Source organism: Lytechinus variegatus, chromosome 14 (genome assembly GCF_018143015.1).
Source record: "Lytechinus variegatus isolate NC3 chromosome 14, Lvar_3.0, whole genome shotgun sequence".
Classification (NCBI taxonomy): Eukaryota; Metazoa; Echinodermata; class Echinoidea; order Temnopleuroida; family Toxopneustidae; genus Lytechinus; species Lytechinus variegatus.
The window spans coordinates 15,370,019-15,395,031 of NC_054753.1; the positions used below are offsets into that span (position 1 = coordinate 15,370,019).

At 37.9% G+C, this 25,013-nt stretch overlaps 1 protein-coding gene across 4 annotated transcripts in view; it reads left to right on the forward strand.

Moving 5' to 3' along the window:
* Positions 1–712: 712 nt before the first annotated feature.
* LOC121427546 overlaps positions 713–25,013 on the forward strand; it is a 31,058-nt gene continuing 6,757 nt past the window's right edge. Inside the window, exons 1-3 of one of the 4 annotated variants that reach the window (XM_041623993.1) lie at positions 713–806; positions 13,108–13,199; positions 17,443–23,461. In XM_041623993.1, coding sequence (XP_041479927.1) covers positions 13,152–13,199; positions 17,443–23,461 — 6,067 coding nt within the window. In that variant the 5' untranslated portion in view covers positions 713–806; positions 13,108–13,151. Of the gene's footprint in view, positions 807–5,517; positions 5,770–11,449; positions 11,649–13,107; positions 13,200–17,442; positions 23,462–25,013 lie in introns of those variants that run through there. The other 3 variants (XM_041623996.1, XM_041623994.1, XM_041623995.1) reach the window with 3 other exon arrangements.

Sequence of the window (25,013 nt, forward strand, 5' to 3'; positions counted from 1 at the left end):
TTGTTTCCAATACTTGTTAAGGGTAGGGTTTCACACGCCAATACTTGTTAAGGGGTGCATTTTCAGAATATGGAAATTACGTGTTTAGGGTGCTTTTCGAGACCCCATGGTCGCGCATGGTATCCACTCGTGAATGGAATTGCCCCCCCCCCCCCCGGATTCAAACTCTAGGTATAGGCAATATCTGATCCACAGCATTATTTAGATTTGTATACATCAATTCATGTTTTATTGTTGGAAGTAGACATGAAATAAAACACTCCGAAAAAAGTTTATTTGCCAAATGAATCATATCGTATTCCGTATTTCCAGTGAGAGCTCATTTCATTCATATTATTAAGACGGGACTAGAATAGAAACAATGTTGATAGATAGCGAAAAACTCATGGAACATCAACATTTAAAAACCTAGCTCATCGAAATCGATAAAAATAATTTCACCACTTGATGAAAAACTTCATTTGTGAAGAAAACTCTGTTTATAATATGTTGATAAATATATTTTTTCAAAAAAAAATCTGGTTAGGTCTTAATCGAGCAAAAAACTTGTGAGTTTATCGAACGAAGAACTGCTTTTTCGATCAAACCATGGAGACAGAAAGATGCCATACGCCGCACGTACGGACGTAATGCGTACGTACGTACGTGCGTGCGTGCCGCCGCGCCAGGCGCCGCGCCCGATATATATATCGCGATCGATGATGTCAGAAGGAATTATTTTGTTGAAGGGGAAAGACGCGCTCCACGCTCAGACCGTTGAAGGATTTTTACTTTTGGAATAGATCCACATCTAACAAAAAGTTACGGTAAGTGCAATCAAAACAATCTTTGATTTAGTACCGTAGCTTCCTGTGACTGAATTCCGACGCAAACTTAGATCTAACTGACGCGACGGTCAGCAAAACAATTCATATCGGTATTTCGAGCGCGGCGCGAGCGAATATTGTGAGACGATAACCCCGTCATCACCGGGTCAGCTGCTCGTGCTTGGCTGGACTGACGTTTGGGCTAGAAAATTTCTGTTGCCCAAGCCTGGCTTTACAATGCCTCTTTCGATTCCAAACACCCAATAATTTTGCTGCCATTTATTTTGAAGAGATACGATACGGTATTATTTAAAGAACATATTCGCCAGGCCACTACCGGTATACCGGTATGCAACCATAAGAAAGATTAAGAATTGTCGTGAAGATGCAAGATCGAACCTCAGCCTCAGGCTCAGTCAGTCTTAACCCAGAGCCTGGCAGAGGGCTGCCGACCGCTACGCGGCCGGGAGCCCTCTGGGTTAAGTCAGGCTCAGTCAGACTCAAGCCTGCTATAGTATTACAATTTTAACTTAATTTGAAATCACAAAAGATCTACAGTATGTAAGGGATAATTTATCTCTGTCATGATGAAATCCAGAATTTGAGTTGTTCATTTTTATTTCATTTTCTGTAATTGCAAATCATTATCAGTACAGACAGTTGCAGTTGTAGACAGCTGGCAGCCGTCTGTTTCGAGGAGTTTTTTAACATTTTTTTTTATTTCTCCTCGTACACAGACGGCTCGCTATCGTGCAGCCACCATTAGGGGACTTGCAATGCAAAATCCCCCTGTCGGGGCTTTTCAATTTTTGTCTTTAATGAATAAAAATTTCGAAAATTATAGTGACCAGAGTGCAAATTTATATTCCCTCTTGGTATCAATTGCCAAAAAACGGAGAAAAATGAAGTTAAAAGGAACAAAAACAGTGACTTACCTCGGCTGTCGCGCAAATTCACTTCCCGTTTTATCTGATCTCAAGTACATAAACATATGGCCATTGAGTCCCCTGTACAGATCGCGCTAGAACTTCGGTCTCTGTATTTGGTGAGTGAAGCCAACGAAGTTCAGCTGAACAACCAACAAAACAGAGACCGAAGCTTTAGGTCTAAGACAGTTGTTGCATCGTTGGCTGTTTGACTTTGACTTTTAGCCTTCACCCTTTAATCCTGGTATTCAACTATTCAGTGCTGAACTTGAAGTTCTCTGAAGAGGTCTATGGGATGAAAGTCATTTACTGTGTGTGTAACGGGGGGAAGTGGTGTAAATTTGTATGTTTGAACTCTGAAAATGGTTGTTTGGCTTTTTCTCAAAATAATTTTTAAAGGGATGGTCCAGGCTGAAAGTATTTATACCATAATAAATAGAGTAGAATTCACTGAGCAAAATGTTGAAAATTTTATCAAAATCTGACAACAAATAGCAAAGTTATTGAATTTAAAGTTCAATTAATATCTTGTAAAAGTGGAGACGTGACATCATCAGCTCGCCTAATGAATATTCATGACGACTATTTTAAAAAAATATTGCTAAACTTCAAACTTCAATAACTTTGTTATTTGTTATCCGATTTTGATGAAATTTTCAGCGTTGTACTCAGTGAATTCTACTCTTTGTATTAAGATATAAATATTTTCAGCCTGGACCGCCCCCTTTAAAGAATTCAATTGCCAATGCAGTCTCAAGTAAGCATGGGGAGCATTTCATCAACAGTTTTGTCTTACAAGTTGTCAGATCTGACAGCTTTCCCTGATTCTGATCAGCTGAGAGACACTGTTATTAATTGTCAGATAAAACAGGACTTGTCGGATAAAGTCGTTTTATGAAATGCTTCCCTGGAATCCCTGGTCTTCAGTTGCAGCATTTTCAGAAGTGAATGGGCATTATGAATGATAAATGTTTTGAAAGGATTTTATTTTCTTGATTTTTTTTAAATACAAAGTTACGTTTAACAAAAGATATGGTTTTATGCCTTTTTTGATAGAGATATAATTTATGTGTTGATGTGACAGGTTTTTTTTAGTGTGAATAGACAAATTTATTCACAGTGTAAAACAGAAACAGGGCAGGACATGTCGCTTAGTTTTTTGACAAATAACAAAGACAAATATAATGCAATGCCAGTGCCATTTGATTTGAAAGGGTTAATAAAATGATGCATATATATGTATAATAGTATATCTTATAAAGAGTTGCGATTGATCCAATCAAGCACAAGTGCACAACTACGGAAAGCGACACCGAAATTGCATGTTACCTGTACATGTAGTTCAGAATAGTTTTTAGATATGCTGTATATTCATACATCATTTGCTTTCTTTAAGATTTAGTGTGCTCTTTGTTTACAAAGGATATTTACACATATAATATGCAAATTTTCCTTTTAGAAAAAATTATGACATCAATGGATTTCCATACAGTTCAGGTTGATCGGATCAATTGTGAGTTGTACATGTAAGATGGGGCCCCTGATCTTTATACCTTGTTGCGACAGGGGTGTTTGAGACTAGTCTGCAAGCACTACTGTATGTGCCTGGATCTTTGGTTTGCGCATAGTGCATAATATAGAGTCTGAAGTAGTGAGACTAAATTCAATCATGAATAGAGAATTTTGGAGCTATTAACACATGGTTAAAGGGAATATTTATGTGCAGACATTACAGGTGGTGATGTGTTAGGAACAATCCAGACCAGTGTCTCCACGGCTCTGCAATGCATCCACGGTCAGTTGAGTGAAATGACCTTGTACACGTACACGGATAGTAAATGACCAATCAGCTCTCCCATATAATATTTGCTGACCGATCACATTCCTCTCATAATTTATGTTCTAACATGTCAGAAAGAACAACAACAAAAAGTGGTGGTAGTGCACTTATGCTGAAATGGATAGACAGAGGAGGCTTCGTAGTATTATAAGCGCAGACTCATATTTGGCAAAACTTATGGCCCGTAAATCCTGGTTCAAAGTTGTGGTTTAACAAGCTCCTTGGTTTAACTATGGAGAGGCAACTTGGGCACAAATCCCTAACAGTACACACTTCACATCCAATTTATTAACTCATATATGTATGACACTCAAATTGTCTGGGAATGAGAAATTAAAGGGGAATGAAACCTTTGGAACAAGTAGGCTTGTGTCGAAACAGAAAAATCAAAGAATAAGAACAAAGAAAGTTTGAGAAAAATCGGACAAATAATGAGAAAGTTATGAGCATTTGAATATTGCAATCTCTAATGCTATGGAGATCCTCCTATTGGCAACACTACAAGGATGTGTGATGTCACCGATGAACAACTTTCCCTTTGATGGACTATGAAATTCCCTGAAAATGTGTCTTTTTGCTTTTTCGTATGGTGATACAAACTCTTTATCCATGATGTATTCTTTAAAAATCTGTATTACATGCCTCCTATAGAAAGAATACATGTTCTACTGAAAGATGTGATAAAAGATTTAAGTGAAATATATACTAAAGTAATGGGGAGAGTTGTTCAAGAGTGACATAACATATGTTTGCCGCATTGCCAATATGAGAATCTCCATAGCATTAGTGATTGCAATATTCAAAAGCTCATAACTTTCTTATTACTTGTCCGATTTTTCTCAAACTTTCGTTGATCTGTTTCTTTGATTTTTCTGTTTTCAAACAAGCTATCTTGGTCCAATGGTTTCATTCTCCTTTAAGTACTTTTCTACATAATGAAAACATATTAAACATAAGCAAAATTGATATCCAATAGAATCAGAATTTTTGAATTTTTGGCTCCCTGTAATGTTAGCAGAGTTAGATCATGGAACTATTATGCCATGAATGATGATGACAGGAGTCGATTTCCTTTACTTTTTGTAGGACTTTTAACGGTAAGGTATTGATCTCTGCTATTAAGTTTATATAGTAAGCCCCAACTCCCTGCCATTTCCTGTAACCCGGTTCCATTCCATATCCCCGAGGCTTGAAACATGTTCATAGATATTTTATTCATTTATCATACTAATTCAAAAAGCTTGATTGAGGGGCTTGTCAAACATACATGTAGCATTTATCGGGGACAACAAGTAATGTTCACCAGTTGATTTCAAAATGTTCATAAACAAAGTATAGTTGAACATCTTGCCTGTGCCGAGGCATGGAGCTAGTGAATTTTCTTACTATTGTTGGTGTTTTTCACACAAGGCATTTGTGAAATGGGATTCGATAGAATATGTACAATACGTCTATTTGGCTCTTTTTGCAGACTGTTAATCTTGTATCTGAGATCTTCGTGATATTGTTTGTTTTTCTCAATAAATTCTATCAATAGAACATTGTACCAAGAAGCTCCTTGATTGTACACGAAAAATGCAACTTTGTGTGACTTGAGGAACGTACGGTCTCTATTTTTTGTTTAATATTAAAGTGTACGCCTGAATGAATAACCACTCAACAAAAGAACGCTCGACAAACGTTCTGAGACATTCTTACAACGTGAAGGCCTTTTGTTTCTTACTTTCTTTTGAGGCAAGACATCCGAAGGTGATTACATGATGGAATTCCTGGTGTCCGGAATGAATGGAGAGAAATATGCGGAATGTTTATGACTTGGATTGCGTAACTCACGCCATGATGGTGACACGCTTCAGTGGATTCAGAACTCGTTCGTACAATTCTCATCACATCTGCTTATTTGCGTTCTTTTATGGAGCTATAAAACACAGAGCTCCATGGTTCTTTCTTGTGCACAACGAACTAACTGATGGGCACTCATGGTGCCCTCATGGGATATCGAAAGAGATCATCATGCTCTATTACATCATGGACCAACCACGATTACATTTTACAAGGAGCTCCAAAACCAAAGAAGGATGACCGGGATGAGCAACTTCGAAACTGCCAACTCCGTGATACCCTTATCACCGTCGTCACATCAGGAGTTTGTGATGAGCAATCTTCTGTCTATTTTCAAATATTGTACATCCATCAGGTCAGTGGCCGACGCAGACCGTTCCGTTTGACGGACGTGGTCCGTATTCCCAAAGTAAATTCAGTACAAGATGAAATTATTGACACAATAATTGTGAAGTATATGTTAAAAAACCATGTATAAAAAGTAAATTTGTAAAAGCCCTATGCACGTATATTGTATGTTTTACACTCCACTTTGCAGATATCAGCTGCCGTCATCGTGACGTGACCGCAAGTATATTGTTTTATAGAAAATAAGCTTGAAGCTCCTTCGTGGTTGTCTTTTCGGACAAGATCCTGCCTGTACCCCCAAATTTATTCAACCAGAGAGAGAGAGAGTGGGGGGGGGGGGGGGAGGCGAAGGTTTGATCCATGATCCAAAGAGGTTTTATAGAACGTCCTATACATGTAGGCTAGAGGTTGACTTCCAACATCCATGTTCTCCGACCTTTTTTCCATGTGATACTGATAGTGGTACTCCAGTCTTCCAATATGTAGGGGGTGGGGCTGTTTGCAGCTTTTCCGTGACTTTATGTAAAATTCTTTTCAATAAGCCAGTTCGTAGTTCCTTTCTGCGCATGATCAGAAGGTCATTTGTACTAAAGTGACATGGTGCTTTAAAATCTAATGAGATAAGCACCAACTTTAATGTCTTGATTATTCATATATTCTTTTGAATTGTCGTTTTCATTTACATCCACAAAAAACAACAATGCTTCCACGAACGACTGGTATTTCACAGTTTGTCAAGTACATTGTGCAACATGCTAAGATATGCATTCAAAGTAGGAATGCAACAAATACCTTCATTAAGTGTTCATTGGTGTGCTATTCTAGTCACCTGGTCTATTCATTTTCTTCATCCTGCTATGTAAGGCAAGCTTACGTAATATTTTGCTTTGAAATCTGCCTATCATGATGAAAGAAATGAAAGGTCATTTGACCAAAATTGCCCATGAAGTAACTACGAACTGGTCTATTACCATTGATGATTCCGCATTTACAGTGAGGGGTCTGCTTGTGAGTCCATAAAAAGGTCCATCGGGGAATTATTGGCAGCAACGTGGTGTGAGAGTGGGTGAAAGCAAGGAGATATCAGAGGTGATATCTCCTTGGTGAAAGCATAGAGCTGTTAGCTCCATTGTGAAAGGGTGTACTGTACATGTACATGTACTTGTACATTTTTCAATGTACATTATCTGTCAAACGAATGTTTTACTGGATGCGGGTGAAATATGCGTTTCAACTTTCAACACATGCTTCAAAATATCCAGGAGAAAACTTTCTTTGTACTTGTAGGCGTGCAAAGGAGAAAACACTTGTGGAGAGTTCGGTCATGATTTTCAAAGAAACTGCTCGAGAGTCATCGCGGTGATGGATGATAATGTGATGCGTCATACCGGAATACGTTTGGGTTCGATGGCCGATTGCAATGCTGGTATTAGTAGGGTCCATTGTGACATCATGTAGATGAGGATAGAAAGGAGGTATCTTGATCCAGACATGGCAGATTCTGTTTGGGAGGGTCATGCAATGTGCCCGAACCTTGTAAACTTAATTTGAGGGGAGGGGGGGGGGGGTTCTAAATTTATAATTATGTACATGTACACGTTCACTTTTTTTCTTTGAAAACAAGACCCTTCATATCGCGACTTAAGAACAACCATGCATGCAAAACTCCTTTCTGATTCCCCCTATTTTGCAACGTTTCATAATCTAGTTGGATGAGAGAGAGAGGCCAAGAAACAAAACAAAACACGGACAAAGTGCATGCATTAGGGGCATATTATAAATTCCACCGTTTGTTCCGTTATCTCCCTTGCCCCTTCATGCCCTTTGCTTGGATTATGCAAATCAGAGATTTAACCGTATTAAAAGAGTGTTGTCTTTGTGGAACATAACCGCTATTGCGTAACTTTTTGAACTGTGGATGGCAGTAAACTGGTATATACCCAGCCCACCCCCGTCGTTTAGGTGATGGCAAACAGCTGATGAGGGTTTATTTGCCAGGCCGGAGCCGATTCAAAAATTCGTATACAGGGAGTTGCATGGGAGGAGCTCTGGCATACGGCACCAACCATGGAGATCTATATGGCAGTCCGTGCGGACAATAGCTCTATGGTTTCACTTTAGCCCCGTTTTAATTGACAGTGCCCTGGCAGAGAGCGGGTAGAAAAAGGGGGTGGAATTCCTCAATGAGGAGATAACCCCATGATAACACCATAGGTACCAGCCTCCTTGCTCCGTCACGTAAAATCCTATCCTGACCTGGTAAGGTTTCCATGGTAATGAATGCCCTCCCCCCCTCAAAAAAGACAGAGACAGAAAGAGAACAAAATGATAAGGAAGGAAAATGTGAGGAGTAAGAGAAAGAATTAAAGGGGGAGGGATGGAAAAAAAGAAGTGGAGGAAAAGAAAGAATGGGGAAAGGTTTAAGGATTAGAGAAAAGGGGAAGGAAGAGAAAGGTAAGGAAGATGGGAAAGAAAATGAAGGAAAAACAGAATAAAGACAAATGGGAGAGGAGAAAGAAAGGAAGATAAGAGAGAGAAAGAGAAGGGAAAAGGAGAGACGGAATAAATGGGAAAAGGAAAGAAGAGAGATAGAGAAAGAAAAGAGGACGAAACTTTAAGGGAAAGAAAGGTGGGGAAAAGAAAAGGGGAGTGAAAAGGAAGGGAAGAAAAGAGGAAGGGAAGAAAAATGAAGGGATAGGGAGATTTGGAATTCAAAAAAAGGAGAGATAAAATACATGCACATGTACAATTGGCAAAAGTGAAATTGGAGTAAAAAAAAGAAAAATAGATAGACGAAAATAACATGCAAAGTAATGTCAAAATAAAACAAAGAAAAAATGAAGGTACCGGTACGCTGTTTCATCAATGGTGATCGGGGTGGAGAATTATATTAGGAAAGTGATACGAGACGTGCGAATGTCGGGGGTTTTTTTACTAATCGGTGTGTTGCAGGTATTGGAAGCTGAATTAAGAGCACTGATTTTTTTTTAGATAATTAGAATGAGGCTTTGGTAATTGAATTTGTCGGTCTATGTCTCTTGGAAGATATTCTCGTGATTTAAGTGTGATTTGAGTACAATTTACAGATAGAGCTAGATTATTGACCAATTAAAAATGGTAGAAATTGACTCATTGTTCATCTCTTGTTGAGTTGATCAACCTTTAAAATGGGATATTTGCTGTACTAAATCGACTGTTTACTTCTAAGACAGATTTCAGTGCCCTGTTTTGTAGAACTTGGAAACGATGTAGTTGGCTCTAGTCTTATTGCCATTTCTTCAGATTATACAATAGTCAAATATCGGTTGGATTAAAGCTAGCATAAGAGCTGTGTGTTTTTTTTGTATATCATCGAATGCGTTTTAAAGAATAAAATGTTTGTAAAACTTCTTTTTTCCGAACACAAAGAGAGAAAGCGAAAGAAAGGCGCAAGATAATGTAGTCGTGTACGCCTATGTACTTCTCTTCCTCCCATTTCCTGAACCTTTTCAGTACCTACATGTATTTAATAAAAGGTCTCCCCATGCATGTTCTTTCCGCGAAGATAATTTGCGCGGAAGGTAAACCGACAAATCAATAATTACACAATTTGGTGACAATAGAGGCTTCCAAAAGTGCTGTATGTAGAACTTAGACCGTGTGGTGTTTGGAATGCTATTTCTTGCCTGTTTTGGGTCCATTAGTTCCCTTTTGGAACTTGATCGTCACCGAACAACTACCCCTGGTTTTCTCTGTGTTTATATCCGTGTTTCGTTTATTTATTCATCCATCGTGATAGTGATTGTACTTGTACTTGATAATCACACACAAATGTACCGTCATCATCGAAGCCGGAGGGAGATGGGAGGTAATTCCGTGGAGGTAGCTCCCTGTCATAGGACCACATTGCAACTGTATGCCCGCGGATTTTCATCTCACTGGAATCATGTAAATGACGTCATGCAGTTACGATCGTGATTTCGATTCTGATCAAACGTGAAAATGTTTACGATCAGCGATCTGAAACGTCTCGATGGACGCAGCCGTGTTTTGGCCAGAAAAATGGAAGCATAAACACGCCTTTGATTGTCCACAGAACTACATGTACAACTACATGTACATCAAACATGACTGTTATTTGGAGATGCTGCACAGTATACATTGCGCCAGCGGCGGTGTACTGTGTATTTGAATAGAAAAAACAAACTTTTTTTTTAAATTACTGATTACGACGTGCAGTACTTTTTCTGGATAATTATGAAAAAAAAACCCACACACACAAGGCATTAACGGGGACTATCAATCGAGTACTGTAGAGCACGGAAGAGCAGCCAGAATTATCATCTTTCCATGTAACGCCCATGGTCTTTCTGGTCATGGTAGGGTCCATGTTCTATTATGAAACAGGATGAGAGATGACCTCTTTTTGAGTTTATTATGGTCAAAAGTTAACATTAAAATTGGAGAGAGGTCGAGAAGGAATGTTACTACCATTGAAAGTCTGCAGGTACAGTCCTTCATCATGCCTTGACAGAGTAAGACCCACAATAATTTATACACTGTTAAAAGCGTGAATGATGTATCAAGGTTGTGATTTTCCAGGTTATCAACTCGAGCTTTGTTCAAATTCATTTACTTTAATAGTCTACATCTTGAGACCACTTTTGGCAACAGGGATTGGGACTGTTATAAACTAAATTGTAGGCCTGGAACCTTTATACCTTTCATGAATTTACCCTCAAAAAGACGCTCAAATAGTATGGAAAGCCAATCCAGATCGGAATAACAATAGTGTGGACCTGCTAACAAAATCTGTGTTTAAATATTGAAGAAAAGCAAATAAAAGTCTGCATTATTTTTCTGAATGCACAAAGAAATAGTTCAGAATATCGTCATGACGACATGCCAACAGAGAGTGATTTATCACTTTTTATAACAGATTTTGAACAATAGTTCGAATCATTCTAATCCTCAACCTTTTTTTTTATGGAATTCGTAGAAGATTTTATACCGGTACCCACTTTATTAATCAGACTATGATTATATGATATGAGTTCATATTAAAAGGCTACATGTAACAGAGGGATTCAAAATAAAGTATTCTGTGAAATCATATTTTTTGCAAAACTATAAGTGTAATTTACGTCATATGTCATGATTATCAGGCGGCATCCTTTGAGGCCTTTTTACAGTGTGTTTAAAAAAAAAGCTGCCTTAGCCTTTCTTCATTCCAAGGCTCAAGGAATTAAATAATGTGTTAATGTCTATTATATAAATCAAAGGTTATTTTGTTTCTCTAGAAATATTTAATTGTCTAGAACTTACAATACATGCAGAAGTGTGACATTCCACAGTTGTGAAAAGAGAAAAGAAGACGAAAACTGAAATGTCAATACATAATTCCTTTGAGGTCAAACATTCCACTCCTTGCATTGAGTCATATTTCTTAGGAGTGTCCCTGAAAAGGAAGCCTTATGACCATAAAATGTGAATGGAGAGGAATGGGACTGTTTACGTGTACAGTGACGCATCCACCTTGGTCAGCCATTTCCAAGAAGAGCATAGAACTCCCACCCTTCTGGTTGGTGCAAGGAGCTTCCAATAGGAGAAAGTGAGAGTTAATTCTTGACCAATCAGATGTAAGGACACAAAATCAGTGACCAGGCATAGGCCAATGATATTTGGGATGCCATAAACTTTCTTGGAATTATTTCTCATCAAAAAACACTTGACCATGTATTGTAGGAGGGAAATCACTTGAGCTCAAGTTGCTTAATCATTTAAACTCAGAAGTTGTCCTGCGACTGAGAAGATTTGTTCTGTGTTGTTCATCGGAATAGGAAGCAGCATCTATCAATAATAATACAGTTATTAACATTGGGATTGTTGTAGGACTGTGAGTGTAATGTATGTAGATGTATGATCATGTTATGTGATATAATATTATGTAGGACTTATTCTAATATAATATTGATATTTTGATTGTTTTAATTCCATTTTTTCATCTAAAGGCATAATAGTAATAATGATATCTGACTGGGTTTCAATGTGCAATTTTTTTGTGTGATTGTCGTAATTTTTGTATGCTGTGTTATAGCTTTTGATTTGAATTTCATCTTGAATATTACTGCACGTATCAAACAGTATGTTAAAAATTTAGAAGTTCTCTACCAACAAGGTGGTTGCTTGGAGAAAATAGTATATTCAGTTCGAACATGACCCCTGTTTGGGTTTACTCCAATGAACAAATCTAAAGAAGAGACAGCTATCTGGGTATAAAAGGGATGGGGCTGAACATTTGATCTAGGTTTGTTGGGGAAGATAATATACAGTTCCAAGAATTGGTGAAGCCTTGGCTAAAAATTGCTTATGTTTTTTAATGAATCTTTTTATGTCTTTTTCAATGTTTTAACTTTGTTTACAATGCGAACATGATTTTAAACCGGTTTACAATGCGAACATGATTTTAAACCGGTTTACAATGCGAACATGATCTTAAACCCAACTGATGTGGCTTGGTATTTCAATGTACAATGTAGTTTTAATGATAAGTTTACAAGGGACTGGTAGTGGATCTATACATGTTCACTGCATGATATTTATAAGTTTGTTTTTCACTTTGTGTATCAAAATTTTTGTTTTCAATTCTATTATTTATAAACATATTTAGTCTTCTGTGTACATTATTCCGAGTGATAGTTTCATGTACATGTACTTCCAGAGTATACTGTGCATGTTCATCGTTATCATTAACTATTGAGGAAACCTAATTATACTTGTTCAGGTATGTGGAGGTCTGCACACATGGTCAGTACTCTTCTGTTAGACTTGATACTGTACATTGTCTAAAGTGACTTGATACAGTATGTAGCCTACATGACAACTTGTATTGTTTTGAAATTTTTATCAGGGGCCCGTTGCATAAAACTTTTTCTCAGGTTGTTTTTACCGGAGTTTTTGGCCTGTGCTAAAGTCAATGGCGGAAATCAGACTAACCTTAGTTTTCAGTGTTTACCAGAGTTTTCTCAGGTAAAAAGTTTTATGCAACAGGCTTCTAAACTCACAAGCTGATTATACATGTAAAGCCACCTGAAAGCCTACAGGTAAACATGTATATTTTTTTGGTCAACCATTTTCTATTTTGTCTGACATCTCAACGGGGACCTGTTTCACAATAGTTCTACTGAAATTACTAGGCAATTTTATTTGCTAGTATTAATAGTGCATTGTGCATTTGTTCTCATAACAAGTTCTAATATGAAACAGGGCAACAGCTTTGACTTGTGTCTGCCTGTAATTTGATCAAAGTGATAAGCCTCTATAAACTGATATTTTTCATTCTATCATTCTCTTTTCGTTTATGCAGGTCAGAAGATGCTTTAATTATCAGTACTTATGTAAGAAATCACCATGACTGCCAAAATCAATTTTAGCAATGATCACCTGGAAAAACTGAAGGCAAGTATTTTTGTATTTATATTGAAGATCTGAGTTTGTGATTGCACCATGAGATCATACTAATTATACAAGTATCGTGCTTAACACTTATTTTGTCAGAAGTCTCTAAAGCGCTCTACAGTATATGCAGCATAATCACCCTGGCTTTAGCAGTGCAGCTGTTACACGCGCTGCGTTTCAAGGAATAAATTCCTGCCAGGTACCCATTTACCTCACCTGGGTTGAGTGCAGCACATTGTGGATCAATTTCTAGCTGAAGGAAATTATGCCATGGTTGGGATTCGAACACACAACCCTCTGTTTCAGAGTCCGGAGACTAATCCACTGGGCTATTATATAGAGCTATTATGGACCTACATGTACTACAGGTACATGCAATGTATGTTCAAGGGGGCATCTATAAAAAACCTCAATTAGTGCTTCACCTTTTCAATGTATAATTTTATCTAAAGATGAGAAATGATTATTACTGACAGGATGGTGACAGCTTGAAACTTTTAAGAAAAAAGTCAGAGAGAAAAGGCATCCATTTGTTAATGAAAGTAGAAATTTGGTATGGAGTTCGACTTGACTTCCATGTACATGTACAGTATGTGAATGTAAACCCAGCCAGATATAGATGTATAAAGTTTCCTCAAGCCTGCATCCAGCTATCATTACATGGGTGCAGAGATGAAATAATCATATCATAAACAACCCTTTTAAGCCTAGAGAATAAATTAGTCTTCAGGGCTTTCCCGAAGAATGGATATATATTTTTTAATGTAATGAAAGGCTTCCAGTATTGGGCTAGATTTTATTTTTGTTTCAGAAAATAAAAAGCCTCTCCTTATATAATTGATGGGAAAGAGGTAACCAATAGTCCACATGTTGATGCATGTGGCTGGAAGTTATGAAACACTGTGGACTAGAAGAAACCTTATCCGTGGCCTTCTTGGCTTTTTAAAAATACACTTATGATGTAAGATGGCTATTCCAACCAGTTATTGTGTACAATTTCTTTGAGCTGAATGGGAAAGGGGGTAAACAATGCTGGTGAAAGGAACTGAAACCATTTTATGCTATTAGTACGTAAAGCCATTGGGAAACCTTGCAACCCTCTTACAAAGATAGTAGTGTTGAGTCAAAATACATGGAATACCATTGGAGCTAAACTTGATTACTGGCCAGGGTTATTAGCCAGGGGCAGTAAGTTTCAGATACTTAAAAGGCTTAGAAATCATGAAATGTTTGTGCCGAAGTAAATATCTATTAATGTAAGCTACATTGATTTATGTAAGTTTGGTGTACTTTGTTTCATGTAAAGTTTACCTACTGTACATGTACAACTGTACATTGTTAATATATTCCTGCAGAAATCAACAAAGTTGTATTTTAGACTGAAGCCAGAGTACATGTAGGCCTACATGTACACTAAAAATTACCATAACGGTACTACTTGGGTACTGGTAAAAACAAATGTCATTTGTGGAAGTTATACATTTCCATTGATGTGGTATGGTTGAAAATAAAAAAACCAATAATTTTTTTTCAATGGATTGGAAGAAACTTCAATGGTTCAAATTTTGGATAATTCAACACATTCATAATTATGAGAGAAATATTGGGTTACAAATAGGCCTGTTATGATTCAGTCACAAAATTAATGAAAAGAATTGATAAGAATTTAAACTATAATTTTTAGTCAAGTCTGAACTCATTGTGTTCAATGTGTTGAGAAGAAAGTCTTTCCCAAAAGTAGAATTCATATAAAAATAAATGAGGAAAAGAATCAATCTTCTGAAGGGAAAGTCCACTCCACTGTAGAATTCAAATTAAATGGGGAAATAATTGAAAAATATTTAGTTTTGATGAAAATCTGGCGAAACATTTAGGCCTATTAGGAGCCAAAAGTTAAAGAAATATGTTCATATTGTATACATGTTTTATGCTTTTTAGTTTCATTTTGCTTTCATAATGAGGAATAATACTTCAAACTACATTTACATGTACCTCAGTCTTTATATCCAAACAAAATTTTATGAACAATTTGAGTGTCAAATTGGATGTGTATGGGTTTGTCATTTGTGCCGCTATTGGCTCTCCATACATGTATTTAAACTACAACTTTAAACCAGGGTATTATAGTTTAAACCCACATCCAGAATACAGACCCATTAAAGTATTCAATGTATTGTGTGAAAACAGTTATTCATACCCAACAATATAGCAAGGTTTTTCCATTACAAAAGCACTATTTGAACATGGGAAAGCGGAATACAATGATCACATGTAATTAGATTCATCCTGTTCTTATAATATGAGGATCATAGCCCATTTTGTGGAATAATGTCTTATTCAGCCCTCAGCTACTTTAGCCCTAGGCATTATTTCTGTGCCAAGTAGCAATCCACATGAACTACTCCAAAGAAGGGATTAGTCTTTAATTGTTTCCAATACCTATTAAAATTGACCTTGTAAAGAAAAAAAAACCCAGCTTAGTGTAATGAAAATGCAATTGCATAGGGGGATTAGCAGTTGCTTGATCTGTCATCCAAAGCAGTTTTATGAATGTATCTCTTCAGGATGAATGAGGTCGTTTTAACCTACATCACATGTATTGTAGTGAGTACAAGTATGTAAAAAACTACTGTATGTGGGTTTCTATACCATAGCCCCATGCTAGTACCAGGTCAAAATTTCAATGCATAACAGTATTTCAGGGAGAGTGTTCATTCTACAACTCGCCCCTTGTTAAGCACACACCAGTGTCTCTGATCAGTGAGTTTAACCATGGACCTACTATGGTTTAACTATACACCTACAACAAGATGAGTTAACCCAAGATGAAGACGCCAGCCTTGGAGATTGTGTCTGAACTAGAAGAATGATTGAGACCTCTTGTTGCATTCAATCAACTTTTAGTGTCTGAGCTTCTGTATACATGTAATTGCTTCCCTCATCCTTTTTCAAGCATTTCATGTTTAGATATACTACCGGGTATTTATTTTCACATTCAAATAAAATTGATGCATCAAGGATTAAAATTTGATTCACTGAACACAGCATCTGCATATCGCAGAGTAGCTGATGGGTGTTGTATTTCTTGGATTTGATACATGGGGATATTTTATAAAAGTCATTAGTTTTGTGATAAGACATACCTCACATATTTAATGATATATCAAATCAATACTTAATACATTTACAGGAGAACAGGTATAACAGGAAATCACATGTTTACCAATTCCAACTTTCTTAAAGTATTACTCAATGTTCTTCCAGCTAAACTTTGGACGCACACACATTTAAGGGTTTTTTTATTAACTATACATTCCCCTTCTCACTAAAAGGTCCTCTCCCCCAATTCAAAGTAAATGACGTACAGATTGTTTTTGTCAAGTGTCCAAGGTTGTCAAACACCTGTTTGGCTGTTGAGTCTTGACTAGACCAGTGTAAAAGGAGTTCACTTGTGGCTAATACTGCATAGAGATTGGAGTAAGATAGCTACAGAAGAGTTTACATTTTATATTACACATCAGTTTGCAGCCTATTTTATATACTTCAGAGTACAGTCTCCATGAGATATAAAAATGTTCCTGTACTGTCATCAACTTATCTATAATCTTCAATAAATGTATGAACTGTACATCCTGCCTTGTGTTTTCTTCATTTTAGAATGGTTGAAAGTTACAGTGCAGTAGACCAAAACGACAACATAACACATGTATGTTTATGACAAAATTTGAGACCAAGCCACTTAAAATATATTTTCTGGGCCCTCATTTTTTTTTTGTTTTCTGAATTTATCTTAATCTTGCACAATATGCCCTGTATATCAATTCAAGCCATTTGAAGCCTCTTTCAGAGACTGTTTCTATGTTCTGATGCTGAAATTCATGATTGCTATCAATTTTTATGTCATTCTTTTCTCAAATTGAAAGATATCAGTGACAACTAGGCATTATGTTAACCTAGAAAATCAAAGTCATACAACTCGCCAGGCCTAAAAGCAAGTGGTTGAAGTGTCATAGATAATGATTTCTCCAACCATTTCTCTCTTTTCAACTCCTTGCGAGCTGGCAGAAAATATACAGTACATGTATGTGTGACCGACCATCTTGTGAAAATAAGGGAAAGATGCATCAACCTCTTTAAAGTGTAAATATCAAGATTTGTGCAGAGTATGTATACAGTCCTACACATGTAGAGTATGGATTATACAGTATTTACTGATGTATTTCTCTTTCTCTTCAATCTTCAGGTGTGGTTTGACATCAATCCCAACCCTGGAAGGGTGCAAGTAGATCACATAGCATCTCAGATTGGATCCTTGTCAGCCCATGTGTGGATATGGTTTCATAGACAGCGCAAGAGAGTTGAAGCCAACCCAGAGGCCAGTCCACTGAAAGTAAAGACGATATCCAGGAGTAAAGGAACATTATCCTCTTTGCCCAAAACAGACAGCTTAAGTACTAGATCTTTCTCAAAGCGATTGGAGAGTAATTCCCGTAGAGATCAAGATGTTCGGAAACATGGAAAAGAAATGGTGGATCCCAAATGCAGGAGACAAGAGAGGCTGAAAGCAAAGAAGGGGGTTGTAAGAGGGATACAGAGAAAAGCAGAAACAAGGCAACGGGTTGGTCTACGTTCTGCGGAAGGTTGTTTTAAAGGAGCTGAGAGAGAAGTGGGGAGAAGGCAGGGAATGCATGTAACATTTGCTGAAGATGTAGAGGTTAGCAGAATGCAGGAATCTGGTGTGATGCAAAAACTCGACCCTGTGCAGAATTGTAGTGAGAGAATGGACAAAGTGGGAGAATCTCTGGAACACAGAAGGTTAAGGTCTTCACCAAGGAAAAGCACAACACCAGTAATAGGAGATTGCCAGGAGCTCTGTGATACAAAACTATGTGAAGAACATTTGTCCACAGGAGACAAAGACTCCCATTATCAGGGTTCTGCAAGGAAATCAGCACCAGGCAGCATGAGCAGGATAGTGAAGGAGTTGGACAATCAAAAGTCTATGAGAAAAAAATCCATGCCCATGTCTGAAAAGAAAGTACTCAGAGAAGCAGATTCACAAAACCTTGGAGTTCAAATGAGCACAGTGAGAAGAGAAAACACAGAATCCCGGGAGCATTTTCGAGTTAATAGGACTACTCAGGATGGCTTTAGCAGGACAGAAAAGGTGTTAGAGAAAAAGCATAGTGCCTTAAACTTTAAGAAAGCAGATCATGCAAAACAGTGCCTACCCTCTGACAAGACAAAGGCCAAAGTTTTGAAGAAAGTGGATGCAGGTGGCATAATTACTCGTGGTGGCCGCAATAGAATTATAGAATCAGAAGGTAATCATAGAAAGGTATTGATCACTCATTCAGCTTGTATTGATGAGACAAGCAAAGCTGAGAGAAAAAACGAAAGACAAATAAATGTTTCTGTCACCAGAAGGAAAAAAGTCACAGAAAATTTTAAGTCTGCAAAGAGTGAACATCATAGAGCAGCTGAATTGAATTTGAGGCACCTGAAGCCTCAACAACCATTAACAAAGGTATCCTCGTCCTCCAATAGCAGAGTGAAAAGCAAATCTAAGACAAAAAAAGAAAAGGCAATCCTAGCTCAGAAAACAAATCTTTTGAAGAATAAGATGAAAGGTGATGATGTATGCCAGGCAGCCATAGACTCGGGAAAGCCAAAAGTACCTTCCATAATGCCAGTCGGAAAGCGTAGGAGCCGTGAAGGACTATTTTCTGCTATTTCAATGCCACAGGCAAAGGCTCAAGTCGGTCTGTCTGATTCTTCAGATGCTGAAGACTTCCAAGATGATTGTAATAAGAAAAATCACAAGCTGAGCAAGAAAAAGGTGGTCACAACTGTCACAACAGATTCCTTGAACAATGGCAAATCCATACCAGTTCTTTCAGGGAAGAGACAGAACATTGCTCTTGCGGATTGTTCTAATAGGGTGACAGCAGGTAGGAACTTAAAAAGAATTCCATTGGAATCTGCAAACGAGATACATTGTGCAAATAAGAATAAGAAAGCTGTATCACCAGTTAAGTGTGGTGTAAGTTCAACCGTGTCTAGTCAATCGTCTGTGATTTCTTCAACAGTAGAGGAAACTAGTGTTCCCCAGAACTGCTGTGAGCATATTTCCAAACCTCCATATTCTCCACTTAGCATTTCTGGTGGAAAAGACAAACCATGTCTGTTGCAAGAAAAGAAAATCAAACAAAAGAAGACTGAGGAGGAGTTTGTAAAGAAAAGTGGTCCTGTAATTTCTGATGATAAGATCTGGAATCCGTACAGTGGCGAATTTCTATTCAAAAGGGAATTGTCAGTCAATTTGATCAAAATCAATCTGTCCTCAAATTCAGACGAGAGAGAGGTAATGGTCTCTAGCAAGATGAATCCCACCAATCAACAAAAAGAAAACAAAGAGGACAACCAGTTGTGGAAAGATGACAGAACTGATATTAATTCCAATATGTCTGAGAACATGTCCAGCCACCCCAAGGTAGCTGAAAGGTCCATCTGGAATTCCATTGCTGCCTCTGTTGAAACATCATCAAAGATATGGCAATCAATTGCATCTTCAACAGAGGCATCACCCAAAGAGATACCCTTCATTGACGGTTCATCCTGTCTCGACAAGAAGTCAACAGACTTGTGGAGTTCAATTGCATCATCGGTTGAAATGTCCCACAAGGATATACCATTCATAGAGAGATCAATATCACCAGAGGGGGAATCAACACCGTCTTCATCTCAGGATACTGTAGCATGTAACGAGGACCCCTGTAGAGCAAAGACAAAGAGCATGTTTGATGAAGATAGTTGTGAAGTCAGTTCTTCTGTTGATCTTGAGAAGGTTCCCTCAGTTTTATCTGAAGTTATTGATGGTATTGAGGAGTCAGAGGAGACTTCTTTATCAAATCTAGTGGAAACTAATGAAGGTAAGGATACTGCAGCAGATGTTATTGAAGCCAAAGAAGACAATGTTAAGTTTTCTGAAGGAGATACAAAATCTATGAAGGAAGTCGAGAAGATTTCAGCCTCTGAGAAAGAAGTAAATGTGGAAGAGCATGAGAAGCCGGCTATAGACGTATCAACAAAGAAATATGAAAGCAGCAAAGTTGATTCGCTGAAAACCAAGAAAAACTTTAGAAAAACAACATTGGCATTCATTGAAAGTAGCAAAAAAGCCGAGATAAGTTCTAATAATAAAGATTTTTTTGAGACTCATGTAGAGTCACCAAAAGTAATCGAAATGGACAGGAAAGATTTGCTGGAACCGGAGAGAAATTCAGGGGGGAGCAAAACGGCTGGAACACTCGAAGAGGTATCACCAGCAGAATGTCACAAAATGTCTGCAAATGTGATGGAGAACTCTGAAATTGGTCCTGATGAAGAAAATGCAAGTGCTGGTGAAAAGCCTGCAAGTCCAGTAGATGATCTGTATGAAACAATAGACTCCCCTGATTATGACATAGGTTCACCCTATGTGGTGGTAGATGAAATTGGTGGCAGTGATACAGAAGAAAATACATCAACTGAGAATGGAAGACAAGAGGAATCTTCAGAAGATCATGACTGTTTGAATATTTCTATAAAGCCTTTTCCAGAATTTGTGAACAAAAGTACGAAGGCAAGTGAAATCATTGACCTTGATTGTAGCGATGATGATGAGGTGGTATTAATTTCATTAACATCAAGTAAGAAAGCAAGGAGGATTCCTATTGGAGATAATTCGTTGAAAGGTCATTTGTCCAGCCATAATAAGAATCAACTTGAGGTCATAGACCTCGACTGCAATAGTGAAGATGATGTGATACAAGTCTCCACAGTAGCCCCAAACACTCCGACCTCTCTTGGGATCGAGACTTCAGACTGCTTGAATGTGACCGAAAAGCAGAGCATTCAAAATGATGTGCCATCAGTGGAGGTAAATGGCACATCACTCCATCCCCCAACGCTGGAACAAGAGCAACCAAAGGAACAAAATGTATCACAAAGCACAGAGACAGAGAGTAGTAAACATGATGCTGTGCTTGACATGACCTGTGAAACTGTATCAATTGATTGCGGTGGCTGTGTTGATAACAAGTCACCAGAGATTTTCAGTGTATTAACACCGAACAATGAATGTAATGAGAGTATGGAAATTAAAGATTCATCGTCGGATAAACTTGTCATAGAAATGGAAAAATGTGATAAAGTTGACTGCCCACTACAAGAACAAGACGTTCCAACTTCCCTAAAAGATATTAGTGATGAACCAGTAGACCAGAGTGATGGAGGTAAAGATTCACCATTAGACGAACTTGTCATTGATATGGAAGCCTGCCGTAAGATGGACTGTCCACCAGAAGACCAAGGTGTTCCAACTTCCTTAAAAAGTTCTCTAGGTGACCCAATGGAGCAGAGTGTGGGACATAATAATTCACCATCAGATGAACTTGTCATAGGCAGAGAAACATGTAATAAAATAGACAGTCCACAAAAAGACCAAGGTGTTCCAGCTTCCCGTAAAAATGCAGTTGATGACGAAATAGGACAAACTTCTGGACTTCAGGATTCACCATCAGATGAACTTGTCATAGACATAGAAGCATGTGATAAGATGTACTCCTTGCAATTAGACCAAGGTGTTCCAACTGCCATAGAAAATGCTGTTAATGACCAAGTAGTGCAGAGTATTGGACATAAAGACTCATCGTCAGATGAACTAGTTATAGACATGAAACCTCGTAAGAATTTGATCCGTTCCTGCCCAGACCAAGGTATTTCAAATCTGGAAAATGATGCTGCTGCAAAAATTAATCCATCACCGCTGGGCATTGGAAGTAGTGATTCATTAGCAGATGAGCTTGTCATAGACATGGAAGCATGTGAGAAAGTGAACAATTCCATCCAAGACAAAGGTATTCCAGCTTCGCTCAAAGGTGCTGATTTACCTGATAATCCATCAAAGGAGAGTGTCAAGTGTAATGATTCCAACTCAGATACACTTGTCATAGACATGAAAGAATGTGATAAGATGGACTCTCTACAATTAGACCAAGGTGTTTCAACTTTCTGTAAAGATGATCCAGTAGAGCAGAGTGTTGGACGTAAAGATTCTTCAGATGAACTAGTGATAGACATGAAACATTGTGATAAGGTGAACGATCCCTGCCTTGACCAAGACATATCAACTCCTCTAGAACATAATACCACACGTCTCAATCCATCAGAACTGGGGGCTGGATGCAGTGATTCCTCAGCAGATGAGCTTGTCATAGACATGGAAGCTTGTGATAAGATGGAATATTTCCCCAAAGAACAAGAGGCTCCAGAAGGCACTAATCATTTCCCAGTTGACCCTTCAGAAGACAATATCCAGCACAAGTTGCCAGATTCATGTGAATGTAAACCTGGCTCTTCCGCAGATTCAAGACTTGGGGCTTTAGAAGGTCTTGTTAACGATAAATCAGACCAAGTAGAGCAAGATGCGGAGATGGAAAAGTCAGACGAAAGTGTCAAAGTGGTGAAGGTATGTGGGGAGTTGATAGGTCTCCTCAAAGCTATGGACTCTCCAAAAAGAACAGTTCCTACTTTCTCAAAAATAAACACACCTCAACGGGGTAATGAAGTTGGGGACTTAACAACCGCTGAAGGTGGACCAGTGGAATATTCAGTCACAGCAAACACTCCTTCAGGAAAAAATGAAGCCACGTCCTCAAGTGATGCTATTGAAGATAAGTTGCACCCAGCCAAGCAACGTTTGGGTCATCATGATGCAACATCTGATGACGATGTCCTCATAGATGTGGTCACTGCTGATCCATCCGAGTGTCCACTCAGCATTACCATGTTCAAAAATAGTGCAGACACATCACCTGACAGTCTCATTCCATCAGCAGCGAAGACATGTGCTTCTGATGAAAACTCCAAAAATTTGGTTGCTGATGTACTAGATAAGGATCAGATGGAAGATCCTGTGACAAACAGCTTGGAACCATCAGGAAATCAAGAGACTCCTGGAAATGACACTACAGATCAGAGTGAAGATCAGGATCTTAAATCTACCAAAGGCTGTGCTCTTTCATGTGATGATTCAAAGTGTCAAGAAGATGGAGACTCTTCTTCCTTGGGCTCATCTGCGACCATAGGAGGTGGTCCACCCCAGACAGTTCTCTCAAGAGACACTCCAGAAAAGCAGCTTCCGGAAAGTGGCATCCAAATCAAATCTGAACCTGATGCAGGAGCAGTGGAGGACACACCATCTGGAAGCGTAACTCCTGGTAAATATAATTTGGATCTTTTTTTTAAATGTTTTAATGTTAACTCAGAAATGTTGAAGTTCTGAATGCTTTATGGAGAATTAGACCTTCCGGGGAAATGTCCAGTTGATTAAAAAGAAAGGACAGAGAGAAGCAATTTAAAAAGAAGTTCAATCTATATCGGCTATGAAATGAGAAGCTATGCAGGTTTGAAATGTCTAATTAATATCTTTATTGATCCTCAAATTTACAATGCTGCCTTAATTAAAATGGCAGTTTTGTCAGCACTATTCTCGGTATATTTTATTTTGAAAATACAAAAATTGTCTATCTATTACAGGCCTTTTTATTTTTTTGTGAAAATATCTAATGTATCAAGTACATTTTTGCATTATTTTTATTAAGTTAAGGATTCAAACTTGGATTTATTTCCGTCCATTTTTATTTATCTATTAGTTTGGAAGGGTATTTACTGTGGCCCCAAAACTGTTAAAATTTTCTTAGAAATACATATCAAGGTTACCCTCCTTGGATAGTGAGACTTCCAATGAAACTTGTTCAGAGTTGTACAGCAAATATACCCACTAGTAACAATATGCTGTCCTGAAACATTCAATAGCAATTCATACTTTGTACACAATATTTTTGTCTTGTATCAGGGCTCTATGATAATCCATCCATGCATGATAATGAGACCTGATATAAAATTTGCAGGAGATATTGTGTCAAGAAACTTGCTATTGAATTTGAATTCCTTAACCCCTGGGCATGCTTATTACACTGTCTGGACTCTGGGATTTGGCCATTCTTAAAGTCCCAGCCATACAAACACCTTTTATGTCTTGCACACAAAGAGGCATGTCTGGTATGTTTATTGTTTAGCTCAGCTTATGCTTATACAAGATGGCATGTGGTCATGCAAACTCTATAATATCTTCTCATAATCTCATTGCCTTTGCTTTCTTTGTGAAGAACATGGTACCTGCTTTGTTAGTGCTCATGTATTAAACAGTTGATCAATCATTAGCAGTTACACAGAACCAGTTTCTCAAAATGGCAGGTTGATGCTTGATGAATGTTGTCTCAAATGAGGAAGTTATTTCTTGAGCATTGATTTTACAGAGTTATAGGGAAAATATTTAGTTTAATCCATTTAAGTGCTTTCAGATGTTAACATAAAGAGATGAGCTTGAGAATATCCAACCAGCAGGAATTGATTTGCATGTGTATGGCAAGGGTCTTGAAAGAGATCTGGGGCCCGTTGCAGAAAGAGTTGCAATCAATCGCAACTCTAAAAATCATGCGCAACTCTAAAAATCATGCGCAACTCTAAAAATCATGCGCAACTTGATTTTCAACCAATCATTAGCACTCATTTGGGACTTGCGATTGATTTTTTACTTGTGTTTAAATGCAACCCTTTCTGCAACGGGCCCCTGGGGCCTTTTTCACAAAGAGTTGTGAAAATACATGTAAATGGTACATGTACAGTAAAGATGGAAAGTCATATACCGTCATAATTCTTCACTAAAGGTGATATTCTACATCCCATTTTAATGCCATTTCCCTTTTT